Genomic DNA, 20771 nt, shown 5'->3' on the forward strand with positions numbered 1-20771 from the left:
TAGTTTTAGTATTAGCGATGTTTAAAAGAAATACAGTTTGTGTCTGCGAAGTGTATGTATCCCCGAATGATCGGTTACTTGCACTCGCATTCTCTCCAGTTCGGCTAACTTCTGTCTGAATTTGAATCCAGGTTCTGCCGGTGTGTCAGCCCCACCACCTCTGGCAAGTTAATGCTTCCGTGCTTCATTTTCCTGGTGTGTAAAATGGGGGGGGGGGGGGGGTAGTAGAATTTATCTGTTAAGGCTTGTGATGAGGATTAAAAGTATTAATAAGCATAGAATGGAACTGTGTCTGGTAAATGATGAGCCATTATATTAAGATCTAGATTCCTCCTGCCCTTTGAGGATTAAGATTTAAAGCCGGCGTGCAGGTAATTGTATAAATAATCCTGACTTAAAGGTGTGTAGTAAGTGCTAGGGGTAAACGCTGCATGAAAATTTTAGGCCTGATCACTTAATTTTGAAAGGACTGCAGGAGAAAGTGACATCATAATTGTGTTTGGTGGGTGATAGAGTTTTTTTGCTCGGCGAGAGTCCCGGGGATGCATATTCAGAAGTGGCTTGTTCAAAGGCTCAAAAGCCCCAGGTCCTTGGAGAACTCTGAGTAGAGTCTATATGTTAGATAATTCTAAGAGCTAAGTATAAAATGCAGGCTAGGAAGTGTCAGAGGTGTGGCGGCCTAGAGATTTTAGATTGGTCAGGGAAGCCTTCACTGAGAAGGTGGCACTTGAGTAAAGATGTGAAGGAGGTGGAGCAGAGAAACTTGAGACTAAGATTCCAAGAAGGAGTTAGTGCAAAGTTCTAAGGCAGGTACAAACCGGGTGTGTTCAAGGTAAGAAAGGAGGAGGCTAGGGTGGACGGGGCAGAGGAGAGCATTAGAAGATTAAGTTAGAGTTCATGAATTCAGATCCTTGTGACTTGTAGGTCAGCATAAAGATGAACTTTTACTCTGAGGTTAAAAACCCCAGAGGAGGCGACCCAGGTGGCTCAGTGGTTTAGCACTGCCTTCAGCCCAGGGCACAATCTTGGAGTCCCGGGACCGAGTTCCGTGTCAGGCTGCTGCATGGAGCCTGCTTCTCCCTCTGCCTGTGTCTCTGCCTCTCTCTCTCTCTCTCTTTTTTTTTTTCTCTCTCTCTCTCCCTCTGTCTCTCATGAATAAATAAAAAAAATCTTAAAAAAAAAAAAACCCAGAGGGTTTTGAATAGGACCTTGACATAAATATAATTTTTTAAAGAAGCATTTATATTCTAGTTGCTGGGTTGAGAATAGACTGAAGCAGGGGCAAGGGCAGAAGCAGACCGAATTGAACAGTTAGCCTGGCTAAGAAAGTGGTTTGGATTGGGGACCAGGCAGTGGAGGGTTGAGATGCAGTCAGAGAGATCCCCAAACCTATTTTGAAGGTAGAAACAGATGAATTAGAAATGGGACACTTGAGAAAGAAAGGAGCTAAAGATCACTCTAAAGTTCTTGAGTACATGTTGAATACTGTGTAGAAAAAATTGCAGAGAGGCTCTGGCTGATGTTCTGTCTTCCTGGAGGATTTAATTTTATCCTGGCTGGCAATTAGAGTGGGAGCAGAGGAACTAATCAAGGATTCAAGTTTTGGGAGGGCTGATTGCTTTCTGGTTTGTTCTGATCCCAGAACATAGGCCTTTAGGAACCTGGGGTGTTCAGCAGGTTCTCATCTTTAGGGGACCTTGAGCTCCCATTTTTGTATTCCCAAGCCTGTGAGGTTAATGAAAGCGCTGCCTACCTTCTTAGCCACTTTGCAATGTGTCGGTTTCTTGATTTCTAGTGTCCTTGGAGCTTAAAATTCAACAAATGCCTTAAGGATAAAGGCCAAACGAAGTTGTCCGGCTTACTTCCCTGTGATCCCCCTTTGTCTGAGATCTTGTCCCTTCGACTTCTGTCTTCTGTTCTCAACTATAATTTTTATTTCCCCAGATCCAAAAGACTCCTGACAACTCTAGACCATTGCTTTCTGCTTGCCCCGAAATGCCCTGTTCTGAAACTCAACAAATACCCCAGGAGAAAAGCAATGGAGGAGTTCTGTATTCCCATGTATTTTCTTTCTCACTGGGATCCCAGTCCCTCATGTCCTGACTGCCTTGGTATTCTCCAGTGCCTTCAAACAGTCTATGTGGTTTTTATTTTAGTTTTCGCTTCAGTTTTTACAGTTATTCCTGTAAGAGGGTTGTCTGATTCAAGCTACCACTCAGTCCTGGCTAGAAGCTATGCCAAGAATGGAGTTTCCATTTACTTCTATAGGGAACACTGGAGAGTAGCAGGTTTTGGAGAGAGCATTAGAAGTTCATAGGTACATTGAGCTTGAAAGGCATGTTAGTCATCCTAGTGAAGATGTTGAGGAGACAGTTTGACATGGGAATCTGGGGCTTTGGGGGATGGGTCCAGAGAAGAGATACGAGTTTTTGGGCTAATGATGTAAAGAGGCAATTTAAAGCCATGAGATTTGATGAGATTGCTAAGGAGTGTAGAGAGAAGACATGAGCCCTTGAGCATGGAGGCTGGAAAGATGAAAAATAACCAACAAAGTGGTTATTTTTTGATGATGAAGATGGCCAGAGAAACAGAAGAAATTGCAGACAGTCTGGTCACTGGAAATCGAGTGATGAAAGTGTTTCATCATATTTTTTGAAGATGAAGAGTGGCCAGAGAAACAGAAGAAATTGCAGACAGTCTGGTCACTGGAAATCGAGTGATGAAAGTGTTTCAAGGAGAAGGGAGTAAGGATGGCTAATGCAATTCATGGGTCAAGCAAGCTGTGAACATTGAATCTAGCAACGTAGAGATCGTTGGTGATGGAGCAAAGGGTGCTTGCAGTGGAGTGGAGAGGACAAAGTTCAGTTATAGATTTAGAAGAGAATGGGAAGAAAGAACTTTGTGACTCAGGGAGGTTTGGTGCAAAGGAATAGAAAGAAACAGGATGGCAGCCAGAGGGAAATGGGGCCAAGAGAAAGTTATATTTTTTAAGGAGAGATTTCATTGTAAATGGGTATGCTCATAGGAATGAGTAGAGAGAGAGAGCAGAATGGACATTATATTGGGGAGAGCCAGGATTGATGGTATAATGTAAGCAAGAAGGCATGGGTCCTCATGCACAATTGCTTGTCTGGAAGCGTGCATGGTGATAGAAAAGGTAGACGATGCCAGTCCAGGTGGGTAGATAATAATTTTCAAATTTCTTAGTAATTAATGGGTGTTTCTGATACAGCAGACATTATATGCCAAGCACTTTATACACATGATTTCCCTTAGTTTTTACAATGACACTGTGAGGTAGGTTCTTATAAGGGAACTGCAGCTTTAAAGAAGTTAAAGTCACTTACCAAGGTTGTACAGCAAGTGAGTGACAACACTGAGATATAAAGCCATATCTGCCTGAGTCTAGAACCGATGCACTGAAGTATCAGCTTATGCTCTTTATCTTCCCATCCCTAAACGTCTCTTGCTATGTTTCTCCCTCTCTCTCTCTCTCTCTCTCTCTCATTCTCATTCTCTGTATCCCCAGTAATCACCAAGTTACACCCATTTTATCTCCTAAATTTGTTTTGATTTCTGAGACCTCTTTTTTGGATCCCTACCTACTATTCTTACCCGCCTCTAACCAGATCCAGACAGCCTGAGTGTCTTTTCTGCGCAACCACAGAATGGTCTAAATGCATTGCTGCTCTGATCATGCTAGGTCCCTCCTCAGACGTTTCTGTAACCTCTTTGCTCTGTAGTTCAAGCTCCTTGCGTGTGCTATATGTAAGCCCTTTACTACCTGGTGCTGCCTATTTTTCCGATCTCATTGTGCTAATTTCTCCTTGTCCTCTCCCTGCCCCCCAAGAGTAGCTGAACCTTAGCAGTCCCACTGTGCAGATTACTGTGCTTTCTGCCTCTGATTTATTTCCTTTTATTCCTTCTAGCCAATTTTCTGCTCATTCTTTAAGCCACAGCCCCTGTTTTCTCCAGAAGCACATTTCTGATGCCTTCAACTGGGGCTCAATAGTCCTTGATCATATTTCCATCTTTTATTTACCACATGGCATTTATAATAACTTGCTGATGTGTTTGCCTCCACAACTAGGCCAGGAGTTTCTTGAGCATAAGAATTGGATCCTATTCATGTTTTTGGCCCTCCGACATGGCTTAGTGTTTGTCTTTCATAGTTTATTGAATGAATGATTGAATGACACAGGTATACAGTTTATCCAAGAAAAGAAGGAGGAGCTTCTTTTCGAGTATGAAAATGACTGAATGGCTCTAGTTTCTGAAATATTTCTTTTTTTTTTAAAGATTTTATTATTTTTTAAGTAATCTGTGAGGCTTGAACTCACAACCCTGAGATCAAGAGTCGCACACTCTTCTGACTGAGCCAGCCAGGTGCCCATGAAATATTTCTAAGCATGGTAAGAGAAAGTAAGAAAGAACCTATGACAGTTATTATCCAATAAACATCAAGCACCTTCCTTGTTCCAGGCACTTAGTAAGAACTAGGAATAGATGGGACTCTCATTTTAGTGAAGGGAGACAGATGATAGGCAAATGAATTGAAAAAAGCAAGAAAACAATTTCATGGAATCATAAAAACTGATGAACATACAACAGGGTGTTAGGATAGGAAGTGCTGCCTTAGCCACTGCTTTAGAAAAGGCTGCGAAGGGAGTATTTAACATGAGACCTGTATGCCCTAGGAAGGAGCCAGTCACATCAAATTGTTGGGGAGCAGCACAGGCAGAGGAGAGTAGCTGGTGCACTGTCCTGAAGGCAGCAGCAAAGTTGTCATGTTTAAGTAACAGAAGTGTTAACTTCTGTTGGTCAGAAAATGGAGAGCAAGGGGGAGAATGGTTGGAAGTTTTTAGAGGTGGCTAGGAGTCCAGTCAGGTGAGGCCTTGTAGAATGGGGATGATGGGATTATTGGGAGCCATTCAAGGGTTCTAAGGTGGGAAGATGATCCTCTCTGAGTTCTCTTACAAAGATCACCGATTATCACATGAAGAACAGATTGTAGGAGGTGGAGAGTAAAACTAGTTTAGGAAGGTGGTGTGGCTAAGAGAGGGGATATGGCTTGAGTTAGGGTGAACATAGGGGAAATGGAGAGGAGTGCCTTGGGGACATTTTGGAGAAGGAATCCAGATAACTTACTGATTGATTAGATAGAGGGGAGGAGTAGAGGAAGAAAAGATGACCTCTAAGGTTTTGACTAGAGCAAATAAACATGAAAATCCTATTGTTTACTGAGATTGAAGAAGCAGGAAGTCAAGAGGCCCAAGATTTTGAGATGCTATTAGATATCAAATGGAGGTGTAAAGTTGGAAGGTTGGAGATGTTTCTGGAGTTCAGTGGAAAGGTTGGGGCCGGGGATATAAGTTTGGTACTCATGAGCACTGGAAGGGCTTGGAGGGCTTTAGAGGTAGGAGGGAAGCAGTGTAGCATCGCTGAAACCCAGGGTTTCAGGAGCAGTGGGCTCAACCTGGTCTATTTGTACAAGGGCTTAAGTAAGATCAAAACGGAGAAGTAACCATTGATTCTACTCACATGGATGGTGTCTGTGAACTTGACCATAACAGCGGTTTTGGGGAAGTGGGGCCTAAAGCCCAAGTAGAGTAATTCAAAGAGAGATCTAGTTATGAGGAGAATCTGTAACCTTAGATTCTTTCCATAATTTTTGCTGTTGGCTTAACGACTTAATAAGGCCTTTGGACAAGTCTGTCAGGTGAAAATGGGTGATAGTAGCACAGGAATGAATTGATATGTTTTTGCCACAAGGTGTCACTAATTCTTTATTAGTTTTGAGTAAGTAAACTAGTAGCTGCACAAATGTACCTTGCAATAAAGAGATGCTGTTTTACAAAATCATGTTTATAAAATAGACCAGTTAGAAAGTAGATATTTACATCGTGGAGAGGTTTCCTTCCTAGAGCCAGTCTCTGTAGCATATTTGCTGTGTGTGCGTGTTTAGGTGTGGGGGTGAGGAGCAGCAGGCTAGGATTCAGCAGACCAGGGGAGTGGGTGTAGAGCCCTGGGTGTAGTGTTGGAAGACTTGAGCTCATTTCCAGTTTTGCACCTGCTGTATGGCCTCAGGCAAAATTTAAATGATTCTTTGTCTTAATGAAAGACAACATTTTTTGTGTGTGTGTGGTTGCTGTTTAAAATAGTATCTCTATCTCTATGGTAGATGCTGCCTTACCCATTTCACCCAATGATTTTTACATATCAGAAGAGAATGTGTATAGCAGTGTTTAGATGCTTTTGAAGAGCTGTGTAAATATAAGATTAAAAATTACAAAAATTGTTTATGCCCAACTTTATAGCAATATAGATGTTACATAAAGCAGTTGTATTAGTGAAGACTCTTGGTTGCATATGGTAGAAAGCCAGTTGGGACTTGCCTGCCAAGAAGGGAGTGTTTTAAGTGGCTTCAGGAATGGTGGTGCTATGGGGGAGGAGGGCTTTGAATGTGTGCACCCCTACTCTTCTCTTTGCTTCTATCTGATGTCTTTCTTCTCTTTGGCCCCAACTAGCTTCCTCTGCCTAATAAAGAACATTTTGATGCTATGAAGGTTGTAGGATATGCACATGACAACATCCTGTAGGTTGAGAAGGTAAGAAGGCAGAGCTGGAGAAGTAGATGCCATAGAATTACCTTGATTTTGGTGAAGGGAATATGAATTTCAAATTTATGAAAGCCAATATCAGTTAATACTAACCTTCAAAGTTAAAAAAATAAAATCCAAATGTTCTGAAGCAGTCTGATACCCTAGGGTCTGCATGTCTTTCATTTTTAAAATTAGTTCTGAAGCAGTCTGATACCCTAGGGTCTGCATGTCTTTCATTTTTAAAATTAGACCCTATGACATTATTATCTTTTTTTTTTTGATAAATTGACACTATAAAGAGTTAACGTAAAGGGATAGATGCACCTAATTTAAAGAAATGAAAGATTAAAAAAAAATTACCAAAAATTAAAATACAGTTATAATTTTTCTTTTTTTTTTTTTTAATTCTATTTATTTATTCGTGAGAGACCAGAGAGAGAGGCAGAGACACAGGCAGAGGGAGAAGCAGGCTCCACACAGGCAGCCTGACGTGGGACTCGATCCCAGGTCTCTGGGATCACGCCCTGGGCCAAAGGCAGGCGCTAAACTGCTGAGCCACCCAGGGATCCCCCAGTTATAATTTTTCAAAAGAAATCTTCACTTATAAAATTTCATGATGTAATTTTTCTAAAAGGAAATGTCCCTTGAAATATATGTTAACCTAAAAACCTCTTTTTACATAAATTTTCAGGAACATACATACCAATGTTAAGAGGCATACTTGCTAGATATGATATATATATTAACTTCTTCTCAATCCAAGCAAATATGCTAGTTGCTTTTAACAAAAAAAATGTAACTAGAACCATTAGTATATGTTTTTGCTACATCATATGCATTAATGAATCACAAGTCACTTAGTTATCTGTGAGATTTTACTGGAAAATAAATTCTCATGACCTGAATTCCCTCAGCAGGAAGCAGAAGCAAGTTTTCATACAAGTTCGTATATTGAACGATTGGAATCTCTCAGCCCTGAGATTCTGTTGAAATCCAGGAGATGGAGACACTAGAAGGTAAGTCCCACACCTGCCAAAAGGAAGACATCTCGAAAGTGGAGACCATTCTCTTTCCTGGGAGGCTAGTGTCTCCCTCCTCACCATACAGTTTACCTAATGTCTGAAAATACTGAAAATACATTACCTAATGTCTGATAACATTGGTGGAATTGTGCTTTATTGTACATGTGCCTCAGCTGTCTGTGCATATTCTTATGTATTTAGGTCCCTTCAGTAAGAATCTCTAATGTAATAATATATGGATACAACGAAGGCTTCTAACGTATGTTCAAGGATAAACTTCTTGAAATTAGTAGTTCCTAAGATTTGTTTAAAAAGACAGAGTCAGGGACTCCTAGTTTAAAACGGCATTAACTGAAGGGGGAACGTCTTCCAACTTTGAACTACAACACCCAAGGCAGCAGGGATAGGGTATGTCCCATTTCTGTCTGGCAGTGGATGTGGATGAGGAGGGTGGGGGATGAGAGTTGTGTATAGCGGCTGGGTTGTAGCTTGAGAGGGAGATCAGATGCACTCTGGTAGGTAGAGGGAGGCCAAGGGCAATGATGATGCTGTGTCTGCTGACAAACACCAAGTGTGGATTTATTTCCCTTCTTGGAAGGTGAGGGCAGGGAGGAAGCAGAAGAGGAAGAAGAGAAATGTGAAGTTTGCCAAGTGCAAGGACAGGGAAGTGTTCTGGGGGAAAGAGTATGATACGTGAAGCCCTCGAGGTGAGAGAATGCCTAGAATTTTGGGGAATTGCAAACCCAGCATGTCTGAATCAGAGCACTAGGCAGAGTCTCAAAAAATATGGGATTAAAGGAAGATTAAAGACGCAGTAACAGTTCAAATCTAAATACTAGAGGATGTTGTCAAATGTGGAATCAGTGATTTAAAGAACCATACTGAGGAAGGTTCTCAGAATCTAGAGGAAAAGACTAAAAAAATTGACCCAGCATGGGAGGTGATATTTGGAGAAGGGAAAACAAGTCAACCTATGATTCCTGTTGCTACAGAAAACAGAAGCAACAACTAAAAACTTAATTTAACACGTGTTTTCTAAATACATAGACAGAGAGGATTCAGTATATTCCAACAAAAACAAATGGCAACATTTTTATATTACAAGGATATAAGAAATAGATCTTATGAGCACTTAGGCAAAAAGAAGCAAGTTAGCTATGCAAAAATCAAAATCCCATTTGCCTTAGGGTTTTCTGCAGTACTCCTGATCAGAAGACAATGGAAAGCCATCTAATAGTCTTCAGGGGAAAGTGCTGGGAACACCTCATTTCTAGCTAAGTCTTTTGTCTTTCAAGGCAATAGCATTTGCTTTCAGATTTTCAAGGCACCATGGATCATCCTGTCCCTTCCTTAAAAAATGCTTGAACACTTCTGCTATCCAAAAGAGCAGTCAAGCTCAGTAATGAACAACTCAGTAGTGAGGAAATTATGATCCACAGGATTTATAAGACCAGTCTTACTCACTTTGGACCAAAACACAGATATTCGATTGGTATGCACGTGGTTTGATTGGTCATGCATCTAGAGGATGAAGCTGATCTTCGGAGCCTCCCTGTACTGTTCCCCCTGAGGCTCCCCCAATTTCCAGGAAGTGTCTTTCTTGCACCTCATGGTTTACCCCATTTTTCAGGAGAATTATCATTTGATGACCACTTAAACTGATGTGGTTCTGGTGTGTGTTAATGTTGGCATACCTGTTTATCTTGTTGAGATACTAACACTCTCCCTTTCTTAAAACGAGGGCTGAGTAATGTGGCACATTTTTGTTTCCAAGAGCCTCACATGTTTTCTGCATCTGTAAGACTCTGATGTTTATCTGACTTGTACTTTTAATTGGTACAAGTACTGGTAAACCCCACGTTAGCATCTGTTGAATTAGTAGGCTTCACTTGGTCTCTTCCTCCACCTGAGACTTGAGGATGTCCCTTTGTTCCTTATGGATGGAGTCGTTTTATTTATTATATACAATGCTAATGTTTAGAAATGTAGTTTAGGTGTTTTTCTATTTCTTAAAGAAAATCTAAGAATCAGATAAATAATTTATCATTTCCTTTTGATCTATGAAGTCAATGACTCACTCTAGGGAGATATATTTTTAAAGGCACATTAAAAAAAAAAAAAAAAAAACCTAAGAACCATAACATTTCTAGGTACTATTTTTGTGTAACTAGCTTCCCCCAGAAATGGATGGCTTAAGCAACCGTTTTCTTGTGCTCCCAGGTTCTGTTGGTTGGGAATTGGGACAGGATGAGTAGGGGTAGTTTGTTTTTACTCAGTGAGGTCTGGGACCTCAGGTGGTAAGACTCCCAGCTGTGGATTACTTGACAGTTGGGGCTGGAAACATCTAGAAACTCTTTCACTCCCTGTCTAGTACCTGGGCTCCGATGATTTGAATATGAACTGGCATCACTGAGTAGAGCTGTCATCGCCTTGCCCAGACTCTTAGGAAAGGGGACACGGATCCCACTTGCCATGGTAAAATAATCTGTGGCCATACTTTAAAAAATTATCCAATGATAAATTGCCAACACAGGTTTTCCTTCTCTTTTAGGTTTTGGGATGATGTGATGGGTTGAATTGTGTCCCCTTAAAATTTGCACATCAAATCTCTAGCCCTCGGCTGATATGACATTTTTTTTGGAAACAAGATATTTGCAGATATAATGAGTTAAATCAGAATGAGGTCATATTGAAGTAGGGTGGGACCCTAATAAAATATGCCTGGTGCTCTTTGATGCTTCTAAAGCCATGGGATGCCACAGATTGCCAGTGACCCACCAGAAGCTTAAAGAGAGGTATGGAACTGATTCTCTCTGACAGCCCTCAGAGGGAAGCAGCCTCACTAACAGTTTGTTGCTGGACTTCTAGCATTCACAAGGATGAGACCATTACATTTCTGTTGCTTAAGCCACCCATTTTGCTGGATTTTGGGATAGCAGCCCCAGAAAACTAATACAGATGGTTTTTAGTGTCTTCAAGATTTTTCATATTTTTGACAAGGAACTTGTGTTTCTTTAAAAATGAGGAAAAATGGGTTTATTTAATGTAATAATTTCAATTTCTGTTTTCCATAAAATGTAGAAATGCCAAAATCTTACTAAGGTTGTATCTAGGTAATAGGACTCTAAGTCACTTTTTTTTTTTTATTCCTTCTTCATATCTATACTTAAAATGTTTTCTGTTCTGGGGAAAAAAAGACTGTAGGAAGCAGCTATTGAATGTAGTAAGGGCTTCTGGGAGTTTGCTCTGGGTTCTGCTCTGCTCCCTGGTGACTTCGAGCCTGTTTCCTGTCTGCACGTGGGGGTAGCACTCCTCAGTGTTGCTGTAAGAAATAAATGAACAAGTATATGCAATTATGGAGGGGCTGGTGGAAGATGAGTTCTTGAGCTCATGCATGTTTTTTCAGTTGATTACTAGTGGCAGATGGAGGGCCTGAAAAGCCAGGGAACCCAGAGAGGTGGCTTTTACTGTGTGTAAAGGCAGCTTGAGCCACATAGGGCCTATCACTTCCCGAGGTCCCTCCTAAGGCTTTGGAAAGGGTCAGGATAAAAAATGGTCATGTGATGGTGTAGTTTATAAAATTTGCAAAACATATTTTAACTACAATCAGTTGAGACTCCTCTTTCCACTCTGACCCACCTCCTTTGGAGAGGCCATGGGGATTTTGGGATTGGGCCCAGGGAAAGTTGACTTATGGATACTTTTAATTTGAGATTTACTTATGTGGTTTGCAGTCACTTCCCTGAAGAGGTAAGCTATGGGTAGTTGTCCTTGGGTAGGAACGGCTTCCAGAGATATTCTTGCTGGCTACAGTGCCTACTCACTCAGCTTTTAACACATACAAGAACACATAACGAGAATGCTTTTTACAGAACCTAGTACAGAAAGCATGTGGGTGGTGAAAGAGAAACAAGATCTAAAATCTATGGAGCCAGTAGGTAGTCTGTGAGAAAATTTCCCAGATTTTACTGTTCCTGTATGAAACTTGATAAAGGTTTCTCCAAATCTGACAGTCTTAAAAATTTATATTAAAAAACAAATAAATAATAAATAATAAATAAATAAATAAATAAAATAAAAAAATAAAAAAATTTATATTAACATGACTTGAGAAGCTAACATTTATTCTTGAGCTATTAATGTTGAAAAGAATCCCAAATTTTAATCAAGCTAAAAAAAAAAAAAACTCTCCAGGATTAACTTTTATTCTCTCTACAAAAATAATACAAAATATTTACAGGAAGAAGTGATTAAAAAGGGTATGCAGCCAAAAAAAAAAAAAAAAAAAAAGGGTATGCAGCTAAAAAATTGTAGAAAAAGAAGCACTACTGAAATGTATCAGGGGGTGGTTAATAAAAATATCATAATTTTGGGGGGGTAGGTTTTGCCTGTTGTTAGATAAACCACAGCTTTGTTTATAATTTATAATTTATTCAATGTCACTTTTTCTCATGGGGAGGGCCCTCCAAAATTGTGTGAGTGGCAGGACCCTTGAAACCTGGGTCTGACTTGAAAGAGCCCATTTCCAGATCAGTTCTTGTTCTTCTGTGGAGATGTTATTTGAACCTGATGCTAACATTCAGGATTACTGCTTCTCTGTATTTTCCATTTGCCACAGAAGAACCCAGACTCAAAGTGTTTACCAGTCATTTCCTTTTTTTTTTTTTTTTTAAATCATTTCCTTTTGATCTAAAAGGTTTCAGTGGTTCTCTCTAGTAAGAGTTTTCAGGATGCATGCTGTTTACCTCATCAGAGCAAAACCCTGACTCAGAGTGTGAGAAATGGCTCTCTGCTTCCTAGGAAGTTTTCAATATAGAAATATGCTGTGCTTTTGAATGAAAAGTAAAATGAAAAGGCAACGGATGGAAATTTCTTGTAAGGAGATATAAAAAACCCCCCAACTCTTCCTGTTCTCAAAAAACCTTTGTTTTTGTCAAAGGGTCTGAGACCTGAATGACACTTTTTGAAGCACCTTTGGCAGATTGTGAAAGGCCCATGAGTCTATGATCCTTCCTTGGGGAAGCCCCTCCACTGCCTTCCTTCTGCACCCACTATGCTTGGGTGTCTTACAGCCAAAGACAGAGTAAAAATGGTCTTGAGTAACACAATAACCTTTGCATACATGTGGTTTTAACTCAAAGCCAGGAGCTTCTTTGCTTTTATCTCTTGTCAAAGATAAGCTTTACCCATTTTGATGGGAAATACTCTGTGGCTTTAAAAATGTTTCAAGTCTTTGAAATACAATAGACGTATTATAGGAAGGACATAAAACCAGTAACCAGCCTAGAATATTTGTCCCTTGTCCCCCATGCTGGAATGGAGAAAAAGAATGTGTCTTCAGAATATGGGCAGTTGGAGTTCCTGGGTGGCTCAGTGGTTGAGCATATGCCTTTGGCTCAGGTCGTGGTCCTGGGGTCCTGGGATTGGATCCTGCATCAGGCTCCCCACGGGGAGCCTGCTTCTCCTATTGCCTGTGTCTCTGCCTCTCTCTCTGTGTCATAAATAAATAAATAAATAAATAAATAAATAAATAAATAAATCTTAAAAAAAAAAACACCAGAAAATGGTTAATCTATGTGCAAATGATACCTTTATCTCTTATTACCTATGTGACCTTGGGAAAGTTACTTAATTTTCTCATCCGTAAAAACATGTGTATTAATATTCACCTCACAGAGTTGTTGTGAGAATTAAATGAGGTAATCTCCCTGCCCCCCAAACTCCCCATCTAGTTATAGGACCTGGTACAAAGAAGGAGCGCAGTAAATGTTTGCATTACAGAAAGGTAATGCCTTCAATATCCTCCCAAGGAGTTTGGGATCTAGAATATAGTAGGGAATAAGAATCAAAGTGAAAAGTTGATTCCCAGAGCCTTTGAAGTTGATGAATATGGAAGTGGAGAAAGATGAGTGGTTGTGGTTTGGAGAAATTCTACTTCAGAGGAAGTTTTGTGTAAAGCTGAGACATAAGCAGGTGAATTATGTATAGGGAACCATTGTCATATCTCCCTGGTTGCAATGAAGAGTACATGTTTATGTATCTGTTCTTTCATCAGCTACATTTAACATATGGAACAGTGATGTGAGATGTAACATTTAACATGTATGAGGATGATTTTTATGGCTGAGGAATACAAAGAGAAATGTGATCCATTTCTGCCCTCAAACAAGTTATATTCTACTAGAGGGAGAGAAACATGAAAACATAAGGACATTAAAATGTGGAGTACAGAAGAGGAAGGGTCAGTTTTACATGGGGAAGGAAGAAATGAGATCTGCATGGCAGCAGAGGTAGGGTGGGGTGTGGACTGTGCAGATTGTCCAGGTAGAGGAATTTGGAATGGACAAAGGTGCAGGTGTGGCTTTGCGTGCTTTGCACATGTGTGGGAGCTGCATGCAGGGCAGGGGTAGGTGGTGCAAGGGACACCTGGAGCTGTGGGCTGGGAAGATAGGCAGTCAGATGTTGGGAGGGCCTAGCCTGCCATGCTTCTGGCAAGGCTACATGGGACCCCATCCAGGAGTAATGATGGTGACCATAGAAGGGGACTCCAAGTGCAAACAGACATCTTCTTATAGGGCAGGCAAGAGGGTGGAATTTGAAGGTTTTGGTAAACAGCGAAGTGGAATTTGGAAGATGAGGCTTCCAATCATTGGATGCTGTATATGTTGGATGAGGAAGACACCTGAGGCAAGGGTGTGAAGTAAGAAGACATCTTTTAAGCCTGAGAATTATATATGAGCTGGGACTAGTAGATTGGAATTAAAATTTTGCTCTTCTGTTTTCTAACTCTGTAATCCCTAGGAATGGCTGGAAATGTAGAACAATTACTATCTCTGCTATGGGAATGGGTAGTCAGACACCAGTGTTCACAAATTAGATTTGAAATCCGACTCAACTTGTTGAAAAACTTACATAACCAAGAGGAATCCTACACATGCAAATGAACACCTGTGAAAATTCTTAGGCAAGAACTGCTAGATTTAGCAACTCCAGTTTATAAACGCAGTTTGAGAGGGGACCAATTTTACAGATTGTTTTGCTGCTTGGATCTGCCATGTTTGTTGAATAGACAATTCCTGTGTTTAATGGAGTTATTGAACTTTCTTTATAAATTAAAGATCCTGAACAGAATGAATCTCTGTGTACTCTGAGGCATGTGGATGTTTGTTGTCTTTTCAAACTTTAGATTTAGACATCAAAGTCTTGCTGTATACAGTTTTTTTTAGGAACTAAGTGTATGCAATTTAAGTGTCATACCACCTACAGATTTGCCAGGAACCGAGCCACACTTTTTCTCATTTCCAATCGCGGTGAAAACCTTATCACTTTCTGCTATAGAGTCATGGATAAAAATGATTGAGGTCATGAGTAAAATGACCAGATGGCCTCCCCATCACCCTACAGTGAGCATCTCCCCTCACCTATGTTTCTGGCTCCTTAAGACTTCAGTATATTTTTCTTAACATTTGTTTGGGCCATATTTACATCTTTGGGAACTGGTCAATTTCTACATATGACTAAATGCTTCCTTTTACTTGACAGTACATTTAACATGCCAAAAGAATTTCCCAAGATATGATCACATTTTATCTCTTAATAAGTTTATTGGGTATCAGGGACACCAGTCATGTTATGTTGAGAGCTTCTCACTGGGTAATGCATACGCAGTATTAAAAAAGAAACATACCCAGTGTTACAGTGGAGCAGGCTCCTAACAGACTGTTTCAGAAACTGCAATTATAAACTCTAGACAAACTATAATCAATAGCTACCGGGGGCTCTGGAGAGTCAACAAAAGCAGACAGGGAGGAATTGAAACTTGGGGGAGGAGAGTTTCCTGGTGTTTAGCTTTGGCCAGAGAATGGGTCATGGTTGCAAAGATCGTGTGGGTGACTAAAATTCTGGTAGAAAGCCTGTCATGTTTCTGGCCTGAAGAATCAAAGAGTGGAACACAACCAGGAGAGAGTGAGGGATCACCCAGAGAAGGAGTGACCTAGAATCTGTGTTTGAACTCTGTCCAAGTCTCTAGCTGACCCTCACACTACTCATGCACAAGGCAGCTCAAAGCAGCTTGCAGCTAAGGTGTAGAGTAGTGAACTGAGATTTAATTGCTACGTAGCCATCATAGGTGAGGCAAGCTTTGCAGTTTGAGTCTAACCAAGTCAATTGCCTATTAAAAAATAACAATGATGGGATCAGTATCACAGAAGTCAGTTTTGATGATAATAACATTCACAGTGTCCAGGATATAATCCAAAACTATTCAAAATATGAAGAAGCAGGAAAATGTGACCTGTTTTATTGTTTTGATTTGCATTTCTCTTAAAATTTGCATTTCTCTTTTTTCATTTTTTTAATTTAAATTCAGTTTGCCAGCATATAACATCCAGTACTCATCACATCACATGCCCTCCTTAATGCCTGTCACCCAGTTACTCCATTCCTCCACCCACTTCCCCCCAGTAACCTTCAATTTGTTTCCCAGAGTTCACAGTCTCTCATGGTTTGTCTTCCTCTCTAATTTTTCCCTATTTGGTTTCCTTTCCTTCCCTTAGGGTCCCTTTCACTGTTTCTTGTATTCCACATATGAGTGAAACCATATGATAATAGTCTTTCTCTGATTGACTTATTTCACTTAGCAAAATAATGTGACCTATTTTCAAGAGAGAAGAAAATCAAGAATTTTAAAGCAGCTGTTATAATTCTGTTCAGTGGGGTTAAAAAAAAAAAACGCTCCTAATAAATGAGAAGGTAGGAAATCTCATAAGAGAAACTGAAAGTGTATAAAGTAAAAGTTTTAGAAGTAAAAATATAACATTAAATGAAAAACACATAAAGACGGGGTTTTGGGGTGGCTCAGTCGATTAAGCATCTAACTCTTGATCTCGGATCCCTGGGTGGCGCAGCAGTTTGGCGCCTGCCTTTGGCCCAGGGCGCGATCCTGGAGACCCGGGATCGAATCCCACGTCGGACTCCCGGTGCATGGAGCCTGCTTCTCTCTCTGCCTGTGTCTCTGCCTCTCTCTCTCTGTGACTATCATAAATAAATAAAAATTTAAAAAAAAAAAAAACAAAACAAACAAACAAAAAAACTCTTGATCTCAGCTCAGATCTTAAGCTCAGGGGCATGAGTTCAACATGGAGCCAACTTAAAAAACAAATGAAAGAACACACATAAAGACTCAAAAAGGCTGAAAATAAAACGGATGGAAGAAACCTATCCTGCAAAAAAAATATAAGAAGATTGAAGTGGCTATATTAATATCAGACAAAATAGACTTCCAAAGAGAAATAAATAGAAATAAATAGGAACATTACATAATGAAAGAAAACCTCTATTAGGATGATACAACAATCATAAACATGTATGCTTCTAAAACAGACTCTAAATAAAAAAAAACAAAAATTGATGAAAAAATATTGTAATCATAGTGGGAAACTTTAACATCTTTTACAGAGCAATTGATACAATAACTAGACAAAAGTATCAAAGATCTAGATATGTAGATCAATCATCTTTACCTGATTTTTAAAATTAATTATTTTTATTGAGACATTATTTTTTTAGAGCAGTTTAGGGTTTACAGAAAAATTGAGAGACCCAGAGATTTCCACATATCTTCTGCCTCCATACATACACAGCCTCTCCATCATCAATATCCCTAAGCAGAGTGGTACATTTGTTACAATTGATGAACCTACACATCACTAAAAGTCCATAGTTTACATTATGGTTCACTCTTGCTGTTGTACATTCTGTGAATTTGGATAAATGTATAATAATATGTATCCATCGTTAGGTATCAAACAGAGTATTCTCACTGTCTTAGAAATTCTCTGTGTTTTGTGTATTCATTTTCCCCTAGCTCCAACCTTCCACCCTCTGGCAATCACTGATCCTTTCAGTTTCCATAGTTTTGTCTTTTCCAGGTCACATAGTTGGAGTTGTATAGTATGTAGTCTTTTTAGATTGGCTTCTTTCACTTAGCAATGTACATGTGAAGTTCTCTATGTCATTTCAGCTTTTCATAGGTCGTTTCTTTTTAGTACTAATAATATTCCACAGTTTATTCACTCAAGGACATCTTGGTGTTTCCACATTTTAGCTTCAAGATTCTCTCCCTCTGCCCCTCCCCCCTCAAATAAATGAATAAATCTTAAAAAAAAAAAAAGCTCAGGAAGGAAGAACAAAGCAAACTAAACAAATTAGAAGGAAAGAAAGATCAGAACAAAAATCAATTAAATAAAACATGTTAACCAATAGAGGAAATTAACAGAACTGGAAGCTTATTTGTTGAAAAGTTCAACATAACTGATAAACTGAGTTAGGTTGATTAAAAAAAAAGAACACCAGTTACTAATATCATGATTGAAAGAAGGGTTATCACTATAATTCCTAAATATAATAGAAAGACCATAAGAGCAACTTGATTATGAAAAATTTGATTCCAACAAAAAGTAATTTTGATGAATTGAGCAATTTTGAAAAATACAACTTAACCAAATTGACCCAACATGGAACAGAAAACCTGAATAGCTCTATAACCACCAAAAATCTCATAGAGAAAACTTCAGGCCCGATGATGGCACATTTTTTTTTTTTTTTTAAAGAAGATAGAAGACAAGTGAACACTTTACAACTCTCTTTTGTCTTCAAGCTGGGCTGCTGGGTCTTGCTGGGAATGGTGACAGGAGTAATGTGAAGATACACTTCAGTGTATCTTTTCTTTGTAAAGATATTTTTATGCAAGGAGAGTTGTGCTAAGTAATATTTCTGTGAGGGTATGAGTGCTGAAAACTATTCCACCATCTTGTTGATGTCACTCTTAAAGTTGTCTTAACATAGAAAATCAATATTTTGCCATATTAATAGAATAAAGGAGAAAACCATATGATCATTTTAATACATGGAGGAAAAATATGACAAAATTCAACATCCATTCACAAGAACAATTATCACCAAACAAAGAATATAAGGTACTTTTTCAACTTATAAAGAACACCTATGAAAAACCTCCAGTTAACATACATTCATGTTGAAATATTAAATTATTTTCTACCAGAATAAAGAATAAGGCTTTTGTCACGTTTACTCAACATTGAATTGGAGGTCCTAGCCACTGCAATAGAGGAAGAAAAAGAAATGAAATGATAAAGATTGGAAAAGAGGAAGCAAAATTGTCCTCATTTTCAGTGTGAAATAATAGGAAAAAATATATATTGGTTTCTGTCCCCAATTCTTGGCACAGAGCTTCTAAAACCCTTGCAATTTCCTGAGTGGTATTAGAACTAAGAGCATCTTTGGTCTTTGAATCTGGTTCCTGACATAGGGCTTTTAAAACCCTCATAATTTCCTGAGTGATAGGAATGTTTTTTGTTTTAATGAGGTGACTCTGGCTGGGCTCCATGATAAGGACTGACCACAGGAAATAGTCAAGCCATGTTTGGAAACTTAAAATTTTCAGCCATTCCCAACCCCATGCCCATTCACTTGAGAAAGAAGGAGGCCTAAAAATAGAATTAATGATTGATTAAACAAACCTAGATGAGGAATTCTCCATAAAAATTCCCAAAATACGGGATTCAGAGACCTTCCAGGTTGGTGAATATATCTGCATACCAGGATAGTAATCCAGCCCAACTACATGGGCACAAAAGTTCTGTACTTGGCACCTTCCCATACCTCACCTTAAGTACCTCTTTACCAGGCTGTTCATCTATATCCCTTATCACATCCTTCAATAAACTGGTTAACCTAAGTAAGTGTTTCCCTGAGTTCTGTGAGCCACTCCAGCAAATTACTAGAATCCAAAGGGGGAAGAGGTCATGGAAACCATGATCTGTAGCAAGGTAGGCAGAACTGCAGGCAACCTGGGGACCTACTAGGGTTTGCAATTGGCATCTTGAAGTAGGGGGCAGTTTTGTGGGACTGAGCCCTAAACCTGCAGGATCTGATGCTGTCTCCAGGTAGACAGTGTCAGAATCGAGTTAAAATGTAGGAAACCCTGCTGGTATCACAGAATTGCTTGTTGTGGGGAAAACCATCATGTGGTGTTGAAAGCTTTGTGAGGGTGGTAGTGTGAGAGCAAAGGAGACACACAAGAGGAGGACTGGGTTTTTCTTAAACAGCAACTAATATAATTGTTTACACAGAAAACCCTGCAGATCTGTAAAACAATTAGAAGTAATAAGTGAATATGCAAAGTCATAGTATATAAAGCTAAAATTTACAAAATCAATTCTATTATTATGCTCTAACAGGAAAAAAAATTGTGAAATGAAATGGAAAAGCAATTCTGTTTATAATAGGTCCCCAAATCAGATTATTTAGAAATAAATGTAAACAGGTGTACACTGAAAACCACAGGACGTGGCAGAGAGAAATTTTAAAAGATTTAAATGAGTGGAAAGATACCTTATCTTCATGGATTGGAACACTCAATTTTAAGATATCAATTCTTCTGAAATTAATCTATACATTTAATTCAATTTTACGCAGTCTCTCTGCTTCTCGGCGGTTGCTGTTGTTCTGGGCTTTTTGCTTAATTTGCAGTACTCAAATTCATTGCCATGTCTTCTGAAGAAGGGAAGCTTTTCGTGGGAGGGCTGAACTTCATCACCAATGAGCAGGCTCTGGAAGACCACTTCAGCAGCTTTGGTCCTATCTCTGAGGTGGTTGTTGTCAAGGACCGGGAGACTCAGCGATCCCGGGGTTTTGGTTTCATCACCTTCAGCAATCCAGAGTATGCCTCAGATACCATGAGAGCCATGAATGGAGAGTCTCTGGATGGTCGCCAGATCTGTGTGGATCACGTGGGCAAGTCAGCCAGGGGAACTAGAGGAGGTGCCTTTGGGGCCCATGGGCGTGGTCGCAGCTACTCTATAGGTGGAGGGGACCAGGGCTATGGGAGTGGTAGATATGACAGTTGATCTGGAGGATATGGATATGGATATGGAAGGTCCAGAGACTATGGTGGCAGAAGCCAGGGTGGTTATGACCGCTACTCAGGAGGAAATTACAGAGACAATTATGACAACTGAAATGAGGCATGTGCACCTAAAGTAGGTACACAAGGAATAAAACTTTGATCCAGGATCATCCTTCCAAATAGCTGTATTTATAAAGATTTTTGGAGCTGCACTGACAC

At 39.6% G+C, this 20771-nt stretch overlaps 2 protein-coding genes across 11 annotated transcripts in view; both read left to right on the plus strand.

Moving 5' to 3' along the window:
- Positions 1–20771, plus strand: part of LOC111095876 — a 59771-nt gene that overhangs the window by 603 nt on the left and 38397 nt on the right. For 2 of the 10 annotated variants that reach the window (XM_038526461.1, XM_038526459.1), the window contains exons 2-4: positions 132–195; positions 6528–6608; positions 7520–7618. The gene's annotated coding sequence lies outside the window, so the exon portion shown is untranslated. Of the gene's footprint in view, positions 196–4299; positions 4413–6527; positions 6609–7516; positions 7619–20771 lie in introns of all 10 variants that reach the window. The other 8 variants (XM_038526467.1, XM_038526464.1, XM_038526468.1 and 5 more) reach the window with 6 other exon arrangements.
- On the plus strand, positions 14150–20553 carry LOC119870147 (RNA-binding protein 3-like). Its single transcript, XM_038525486.1, has 2 exons — positions 14150–14231; positions 20177–20553. Exons 1-2 carry the CDS (start codon positions 14150–14152, stop codon positions 20551–20553), a joined length of 459 nt encoding a protein of 152 aa, XP_038381414.1.

This window comes from Canis lupus, chromosome 1 (assembly GCF_011100685.1).
Source record: "Canis lupus familiaris isolate Mischka breed German Shepherd chromosome 1, alternate assembly UU_Cfam_GSD_1.0, whole genome shotgun sequence".
Lineage (NCBI taxonomy): Eukaryota > Metazoa > Chordata > Mammalia > Carnivora > Canidae > Canis > Canis lupus.